The 9,852-nt window shown below is 41.2% G+C and overlaps 1 protein-coding gene across 2 annotated transcripts; it reads right to left on the reverse strand.

Annotated features, from left to right (window-relative positions):
• Nucleotides 1-325: 325 nt before the first annotated feature.
• On the reverse strand, nt 326-3,609 carry LOC145036557 (uncharacterized). 2 transcript variants are annotated; one of them, XM_078985021.1, is made up of 6 exons: nt 2,868-3,609; nt 2,110-2,324; nt 1,681-1,975; nt 1,501-1,586; nt 980-1,071; nt 326-868 (listed from the first exon to the last, which is right to left on the reverse strand). In XM_078985021.1, exons 1-6 carry the CDS (start codon nt 3,171-3,173, stop codon nt 639-641), a joined length of 1,224 nt encoding a protein of 407 aa, XP_078841147.1. In that variant the 5' UTR covers nt 3,174-3,609; the 3' UTR covers nt 326-638. The 2 variants fall into 2 exon arrangements, with proteins under 2 accessions (XP_078841147.1, XP_078841148.1); XM_078985022.1 differs by having other exon boundaries at nt 2,110-2,321; nt 2,868-3,608.
• Nucleotides 3,610-9,852: the final 6,243 nt, after the last annotated feature.

Consider the following 9,852-nt stretch of genomic DNA (forward strand, 5'->3'; position numbering starts at 1 on the left):
TCGTCATTCCGTCATTCCAAGTGGATGGATTTGCATGTATAAATACAAGTGTCCTCTTTCGCTTAGATATTATCAAAAGTTTCGATTATTAACACTTGCTTACATCTTGTTTCCACTCGAGAAATTAGCAAAATGTATTGTTAGGGTTTTCTTCTGTCCATAGTCGTGTTTCATCTCCGTAATTAATCTGTAATTGTGTGCGTAAGACAAGTGGTTGTATACTTAGTATGTCTTGTATGTTGAAAACAAAACCAAAAAAGAATCAATTGGGGCTTTCCATTTCTTTTATCACTTCGCATTTCGCACTCAAAATAACATGGCATAATGACATAACCAAAATGTAAATAAAAATTATATATAGTTTATCTCTCAACTTGCATTTAGGTTAAATAAGCATGCAAAAGATAACAATTTACTTGGTTACTTCTCTATAACAAAACATACCTCACCACACACCTACTCTACCTCTTTCTTTCTTTCTTTTACTTTTTTGTTATTTCTCTTTTTTTTTTTAATCTTTTTTCATACAATATGTCAACTAAATATTACGGGTCCCACCTCAAAGACCAAGATACACGAGATATGGAAATGATTTGGGTTTGTTACAAAGGTTTAAAATCAATTATGATGATATGATATCATCTCCGTGAAAAGAAAAGATAATCCGGATGGTTGACCTGAAGTGAAGTCAACCAAGTGTCAGCAGCTTGTAACAAAGAGGTCATCAATGGCAATTCATTGGGGACCCACAGTGGTGCCTTGAATTTGTATGAAGCAAGACCGAACACCGGTAATGAAACCACCGGAATCGGAATGGAATCTGTCCCGTTGGAATGGCTTACAACAGGTGGATGCTCACATTCATTGCCTGAAACAAACAAAAACAATAATAATGCAACTTGTAAATTAATATATATAAAAAAAGATTGTTCCTCAGGCTAAAAAATCCAGGGAGATTTATATGATATATATGAATGACCTGTTGTAGGAGTGTGAAGAGAATGAAAAGTTAGAAAACAAGCATCAAGATCTTTCAACGTGGGCCCCATGGGAATTCTGTATATTGGGTACCTGATAAAAAGCATCAAAACAAGGGCCATTAAGTAGTAGCATATTATGTAAGAAAGAGCAAGTAGCAAAGACCATATTAAGAATCTGTTTGATTGGATGGAATGGAATCACAAAGGAATGGAATCAGTCTGTGATCATTAAACCCCAAATAAGTTGCAATTAAAACGACATTTACTCGATCTTTTACAATAAAAATAGTAGTTTAATTAGAATTATACAACCTTTAAAAAAACTGTGTGATTAAAAAGTACTTAAATAAAAATGGGTTATATTGCAATTTTTAAGATGGGTGACGAAGGCATAAACACTAACAAAATGAAAGGAATCACATTCCTTTGGAAATGGTCAACAAACAGGATTTTTCATTCCTATGGAATGAACAATTCCATTCCTTTCCAAACTCTACTGAAAAGGTATTAGCAATCATACCAAGCAACAGACAGCCAACTAGATGGCAGCAAGTCACAACTTCTTAGACTTTTTAATTCAGGGAAGCATCGAGCAAGATCAAGTATCTGTTACAACAAGAAAACAGAACTAATTATATGAAGAAAATAAAGAATAAAAGACACTTTCTTGTTTTTATTTGTAACAGAAGGAGGAGCTGACCTTATCAGTCAAAGGTTCTCTGCCCCAAGGCTGATTCTGTTCCATGTACTGAAATAACAAGCTGCTTTGAGTGGTGGCAGAATCACTATCATCGCTAGAAAAGCCTTCTTGAAGTACATTGTGTTGATCATTCATTGACAAATGATCCATTCGATGAAGAATGTCATTCTTTGGGTGATGATTATTACTCTTCTCCCTTAGATAATGTAAAGAGCCCCTTTCATGTTCATAATCACTGCTCCCATCACTACTTGAATCCCTAAATGAGTTATCATCACTATCCTCAGTTGGTTGCCTGTAAAGCAGCAAAACAAGAAGATTATTTAGATTTCATAAAAGAAGCATAATAGATGCTACTAGTTGGAATGGGGTCTGACATAACCCTAAACAAGAAGGAGGAAGAATGGAAGAAATTTACTATTCTAGTACCTGGATTTTATTGAAGACTTCAAAGGGTCTGTGTATATTTGAATTCCAGATAGATAAGGCACATAATACTGGATCACACTATCAGCTTCATTCAATATCAAAGGAACTCCAGCACCATAAGCACTCCACTCCTTAAAAGATTCCCACAAATCACCAAGAACAAAGTATGGTTGATATTCCACATCACTTGTCCTCCATCCTCTCATAGTTCTCTGCTGCCATAAAGTTCAAGTAAAATCATCATTTGGATCAAATACACAGCTACAATATCCCTGTTTATACATGATTACTGAACATTAACCATTTTATTGTATTCTAATTCTTTTTGGAAGGTACTTTAGCAGAAATACATATATTTTGATGTCAATATATGATATCCTTGATTGAACAATAGAAATATAACATCAAAGGCAAACTCTGTTCATGGAGACCTCATAAAGACTGAAAGGCCACCCTTAGGGCTCACAGAATAATGAATTCAAGCTGACTTCATTTGTTTTCAAATATGAATTTCAGAGAAGTAGTACCAATGACAAAAGAGAAAGCCACAATTAAAAATGTAAAGTAAAGTATACTGCTAGATTATATATCAAAAAACTGATTGGTTGACCATCCCATAGTCAATTGAATAAACCAAATGTTCCTAAGAGTTACTTTACTCCATGATATAATGAATTAGCAATACATGTGTAAACTGAAAAGACTAATTTGAATCAATTGAACTCATTTCAATGAAAAAGATTAACATCGGTACAGACCTTAGAGGGATGTTGAGCAGGAACAGAAGGCGTAACAGAGTCTAAAAACCGTTCAAGATTACACAACGGTGAAGATGCCGGCACCGCCGCCACTGAGGATTCCAACGGCACCGGCTTCGATGGCTGTATGAGTCGATTCTCCGGCTCCTCCCTGCCAGATGATGTCGTAGATTGGGTCGGACTAACGTCACTTTGAGCTCTACGGATGTTCTCTTGATTCTGACGATTCCTTCTCGCTTTCGCCGGATTGTAAAACCTATCCTCTCCGCCACGACTACGTCCAAACTGCAATCCAGCGCCCAACATCTTCACTAAAACCCTAAGTTACAAATCCTTCGATCTCTCCAATAAAACCGAATCACGAAAGCAACGATTTGTCGACAAATTTATAAGTCAATGAGATTGATTTTGATTCATTTTTTCTGTAAGAGATAAATCTAACACAAAACCGCGTCGGGTATTTGATTTTTTTGTAAACGAATAGTTAAAAACAAGATGAAAATCAGCCGATTAGGGAGTCGATGGATTCAGAAAAACCCTGCAATTTGACAAAATCAAACGAAATCAAACAATAAAGCAACGATTTGTGTTGTTGTTGTGACGATCGAAAGGCGAACAGGATTGGAACTAGTCTTGAATGAAGGTTTGATGAGAGAGACGAAAAGCAGTGTGTGAGGGAAATGGATGGGGGACAGGCTATTAACACCCAAAAGAGTGAATTATAAAAATCGATACCCCTACCTTCACATAATCACATCCATTTCACTTTCTTTGTTTGTTTGTTTTTTTATATGATTTTTGTTAAGGATAATAATCACGGAAATGGATGATATAATTAACAAATGTAATTAACTAAATCATTTAGTTATTTATTAAAATGACTATAACTATTTTGAATATATGACATACATAAAATATAGGGACTATTTTTTGTTTTTTTATTAAAGAATTTTTTTTTTTTTTGGTAAAATGACCATTTGGTCCGGAATGGGATGTTCCGGACTCGATTTCAAAATCGGTTAAATAAATAGTAATTTCAACCCGGTAATCTATAAATTCCATTTAATCCGTTTCAAATTATACTTCGACATCCTTTGTTTCGGATTAAACTCGATATCCTATTCCGAACAGCTCTACAATTAAAAATGTCTTCCGATATTCGTGAAGAAATACAATTTTTATTTGTAAGTTTTAAATTTGTTTAACGAAATGCATTTATTTTTTTATTATACGTTAAAAATGTCTAGTTTACTCAATTATAGGGTTTTCTGTGAACATTAATCTTGTTAAGGTAATTATAAGATTACATAGACTTATACATCTAAACTACATGATACATCGTAATTAAAAACCCTATTTTTTGTTAGTCCGGAACGTATATAGAATAAGAAAATATTGTCTGAAATACAATGAACTGGGTTTGGAATTTTGGTCAGGAAGTTATGGTTCAGAATACTATACCCAATTTTCGGATTCCAGAACATACATACAAAAATCCTAATTCTGGAATACAATAAAAACCCCAAATTCTGGAATACAATCAAAAACCATAATTTCACTCCGGAACATACATACAAAAATCCTTAATTAACAATTCTTTTGACTGTAGCATGATAGAACATACGCAACGATTGTTACTACAACCTGCAAACCTGAACTTGGGCGGGAAATCATGGCGCTCTTACAAAACCGACTAGATTGTATGGCGATGTTTAGGCAATCATGTTTTGGTGATTACGTGCACATATCGACAGGTGTCGAGTGACACCATTTACTATGTCATTATCTAATGTGTAAGGAAGTTAATATTTTTTATCCAATTGACCTATAAGAACTTCTATTTCCGGTTGGCGACTATATGGTTTGCTTTGATAGGAAAGCATTCTACTTAGTCACCGGCCTGCAGCTTATTTTCATCCCAGTTCTGGTTTTGCAGCATTCAAAGAACGTATGTTTCCATTTCTGCCACTTTCACATTTTGTGAGTATGGATGACCTTACAAACGTGATCAATAACTCACTTCATCAATTAAGCAATGAGGACGTGGTGAGAGTCACCCTGTTGTATACGCTAGAGCAAGGATTTTTGGGGAAATACCCGCAACAACTAGTTACTAATGAACGCATGACACTCGTCTCTAATTTACTGGAGTTTAACAGGTATAACAAATTTTCACCCACATTATATCAAAATGATATATATACCTATTGTGACAACCCGATACTTTTTAGTTAACAAAAGTCAATCACGTTAAATAAAATTTTGAATTTTGTTTATTCCATTAAGCTTGAGAGGGTTAGAAAATAATTTAAAATATATAAATAAGATTTATATAAGTGTCGGAACCAAAAACACTCGAAAAATCAAGTTTTCCCTTGAAAATCAGTAGAAAACTCGTTCAGTCCTCGTTTTCGGCCGAAAATCCTTTGGCCGAAAATAGTTCTCGGTCGAGAACCCACATTTCGGCCGAAAACCCAGCCGATATAAAGGTTTTCATCCGAAAACTTTGCCATTTTCACTCTTTCCACCCGAAAACTCTCTCAATTCTCTCCCAATGATCATCCAATAACACCCTCATCTTCAAGAAGGAACTTTCAAATCTTCAAGTTTTTCCTCAAGAACACCAAGAACAACAAGAACACCAAGAAGAGCCTTCATATCTTCAAAGGCTGAAAACACTAGCAGATCTAAACACCTAATTTCGGCCGAAAACCAGTTCACAACCGAAAACTAGCTCACGGCCGAAAACCCATGTAACACCCATGAAATTCCAACCAATTTAAAACTTTTTAAATAATTTGAAACCATTCAATTATTACAATTTGTTTTCAAAATAGTTTATACATCAGATGAAACGACCCAAAAATACGACCCAAAAATTTCGTTTTTAATACCATCAAAACTATAATCAGAGTATCATATAAATAAACCATGCATGATATGTCCCAAAATATAATAAAGTACTGTGCGGAAACTGTAACATACTATATCCAAAAACAACAACTAAATCAAATCCAGTCTAAAGCTGAAACGGTGGTGTGTGCGATGCCGTCATCCCGAGCTCTTCCCTTTGCTTGCAGAAGTACCTGAAACCAAAACTGAAACTGTAAGCACGAAGCTTAGTGAGCTCCCCCCAACTTACCACACACCATACAACAACATATAACACATATTGGGCCTTGCCCACTGCATCGGGCCGGGGCCCGGAAACTGCATCGGACCGAAGTCCGGAACTGACTGGGACCTTGTCCCCTGCATCGGACCCAAGTCCGGAACTGACTGCATCGGACCGAAGTCCGGAACTGACTGCATCGGACCGAAGTCCGGAACTGACTGCATCGGACCGAGTCCGGAACTGACTGGGACCGTGTCCCCTGCATCGGGCCGGAGCCCGGAACTAACTGCATCGGACCGAAGTCCGGAACTGACTGAGCATAGCATAGCATATCATAACAAACATATTACATACTGCATCGGGTCGCAACCCGGAACATAAAACACATAACACATAGCACATGAATTATGTCTGAACCACGAAGGCATCAAACATACTAACTACTACATCGGATCGAAGTCCGGAAACTACTATTAACTGGACGGGCCGGCATTGTGGCCTTAGACCCGCCCCTACGGGAAGGAAACTCACCTCGTAAGCTAGCGGATGAGTGTGCGGCTCGGGAAGCTAACGGCTGCTGCTCCTGAATCTCCTCGGCTACAAATCCATGAACACACTCAATCAATCACTAGCACTACACTCAGGGTAAAATGACTCTTTTACCCTTGGTCAAAGTTGACTTACTCAGGGCTGACTCGCCGAGTCGGGATATCCGACTCGCCGAGTCCTAGACTCTCCGTTCAACTCTTACATGCATCGACTCGACGAGTACCCTCTGGATCCAAGAACTCAGATGATCTTCATCCGACTCGCCGAGTCAGATGAACAGACTCGACGAGTTGTTCTTGATCCCCAAGAAGATTGCCTTGGACTCGCCGAGTTGTATGAACAAACTCGCCGAGTCCCTCCATCACTGAGTCTACTCTTAACTCGCTGAGTCCACTCCCTAACTCACCTCGTACACTCGACACTGAAGAAACTGAAGAACTCGGGACTCGCGACCGGACTCGTCGAGTCGTTCTTCCGACTCGCCGAGTCGCCGCCATGCAACATATTTTTACTCGATATCTCTTGAATCCAACACATGCAAATGATAGATCTAGGTCCATTAAGCTGTTTTACCACGTAAAGTTTCCAACTTTACGTGCACAACCACATGAATGAGGGAAAAAAGACTAAAATATGCACAATAAGGGTAGATCCATGGCTAATAAGCAATGTAACTCCAAAAAGACAGTGGATCTGGACTCTACAACACCCCAACACTCAGATCCAAAGGTATTTCGGCTTAATAACACATTCAAGCAAGCATGAAGCTTGGAACAAGCATCAAATAGCCCTAAAAGAGCTCTAATAGAAGTTTAAGCATGAAACCAGAAGGGAACTCCGAAAATACCTCAATAAGTTCACACTTGACCTTGGATCTTGGCACTAGAACACGTTCCCTTGCTTCCTTCTTCTTCTCCTTCTTCACCCCTTCACAAAATGGAACAAGATCACTTATAAGCTCACAAGAGGGAGGTTTAGGGTTTCTCACAGTGCTCTCAGGGGGAAAGTGACGAGATGGAGGCTATAATGGGGTTTAAATAGTGAGCAAACCCAGGGATTTAGGGTTTCACCCAGACGGACGGACTCGCCGAGTCCAGGGTATGGACTCGCCGAGTCGCCGGCTCCCGCGTGCACAAGATGCGCGACCCGACTCGGCGAGTCAGGCTAGAACTCGCCGAGTCCCTCTTGAAAACTTAGCCCCAAAACAAATTAATTAACATACCGGAAACGGGTCGTTACAATTCTCCCCCACTTGTTTCAGACTTCGTCCTCGAAGTCTGCTACGGCTGAATCTGCGAATAACTCCGGGTAGTGCGTTCTCATTTCTTCTTCAGCCTCCCATGTCCATTCAGACCCCTTCCGATGCTGCCACTGTACCTTTACCAGCTGAATTACCTTGTTCCTCAAGGTCTTGGTCTTCCGTTCCAAAATTGCTATCGGCTTCTCGATATAATTCAAGCCGCTATCGACCTGGATATCCTCCAAGGGAACGACCGCTGACTCGTCCACTAAACACTTCCTCAACTGCGACACGTGGAAAGTGTTGTGCATCAAACTGAGCTCCTCAGGAAGATCTAACCGGTAAGCAACTCGACCCACCCGGGCCAACACCCTGAAAGGACCAATAAATCTGGGGCCCAATTTGCCCCTCTTCCGGAACCTGATGACACCTTTCCAAGGTGAGACTTTCAGAAGAACCATGTCTCCTACCTGGAACTCCAAGTCTGAACGCCTCTTGTCGGCGTAGCTCTTCTGCCGACTCTGCGCAGTCTGCAGTCTACTACGGACCTGCTGGATCAGTTCCGTCGTCTTGAGCACCACTTCGGTGCTTCCCATAACCCGCTGACCGACCTCGCCCCAACAAATCGGGGTCCTGCACTTCCTGCCATATAACATCTCAAAAGGAGGTCGATCAATGCTCGCATGATAGCTGTTGTTATACGAGAATTCTGCTAAAGGAAGATACGTATCCCAACAGCCCCCAAAATCCAGAACGCATGCCCTAAGCATGTCCTCGAGAGTCTGAATCATCCTCTCGCTCTGCCCGTCAGTCTGAGGATGAAAAGCGGTGCTGAAATGGAGACGAGTACCCATCTCGTCGTGAAATCGCTTCCAGAATCTGGACGTGAAGCGAACATCTCGGTCCGACACTACCGATACCGGCACTCCATGACGTGCCACAATCTCTCGCACATAGATATCGGCTAACCTTTCCGCCGATATACTCTCCTGGATCGGAATAAAATGGGCACTCTTCGTCAATCGATCCACCACTACCCATATCGAATCTACTCCACGTGCAGTCCTGGGAAGTTTGGTGATAAAATCCATGGTGATATCCTCCCATTTCCACACGGGAATATCCAACGGCTGCATCTTGCCGTGAGGTCTCTGGTGCTCCGCCTTGACCTTCCGGCAGGTCAGGCACCTCTCAACGTACCAAGCGACGTCCCGCTTCATGCAGGGCCACCAATAATCAGGTCGAAGATCTCGATACATCTTTGTCGCCCCTGGATGGATAGAAAATCGAGACTTATGAGCCTCGTCCATCAATATCTGCCGTACCCCACCCCAGTACGGTACCCACACCCTACCATGAAGCGTCATCAAACCCCGACTGTCGTAGTCGAACGAAGCTACTCGACCCACTATCCTTTCGCACTTCTGCCTCTCCTCCTTGAGACCCTCCATCTGAGCCTCCCTGATCCGCTCCAACAAAGGAGTGATTACCGTCATCCTCATACACAAATCCCTGATAGGGGCCGCCGACGCCTTGCGGCTCAGGGCATCGGCCACCACGTTGGCCTTCCCTGGGTGATACAAAATCTCACAGTCATAGTCCTTCAGCACGTCCAACCATCTCCTCTGTCTCATATTCAAACTCGGCTGATCCACAAGGTATCGTAAACTCTTGTGGTCCGTGAAGATAGTATAGCGGACCCCATACAGGTAATGCCTCCAAATCTTGAGGGCAAATACGACTGCCCCCAGCTCCAAGTCGTGGGTAGGATAATTAGCCTCGTGAGGCTTCAACTGTCGCGAGGCATAAGCCACCACATGGCCTCGCTGCATCAATACTGCTCCCATGCCTGTGATCGAAGCATCACAATAGACCACGAAATCCTCAACACCCTCTGGCAAGGTAAGGATCGGAGCCTCGCACAATCTCTGCCTGAGAGTCTCGAACGCCGCCTGCTGCTCAGGCCCCCAACGAAAAACTACCGACTTCTTGGTTAGTCGGGTGAGCGGCACTGCTATCTTGGAGAAATCCTGAATGAACCTCCGATAATACCCTGCTAATCCTAGGAAGCTCCGAATCTC

The sequence above is a fragment of the Lactuca saligna genome, chromosome 3 (genome assembly GCF_052625555.1).
Source record: "Lactuca saligna cultivar CGN05327 chromosome 3, ASM5262555v1, whole genome shotgun sequence".
Lineage (NCBI taxonomy): Eukaryota > Viridiplantae > Streptophyta > Magnoliopsida > Asterales > Asteraceae > Lactuca > Lactuca saligna.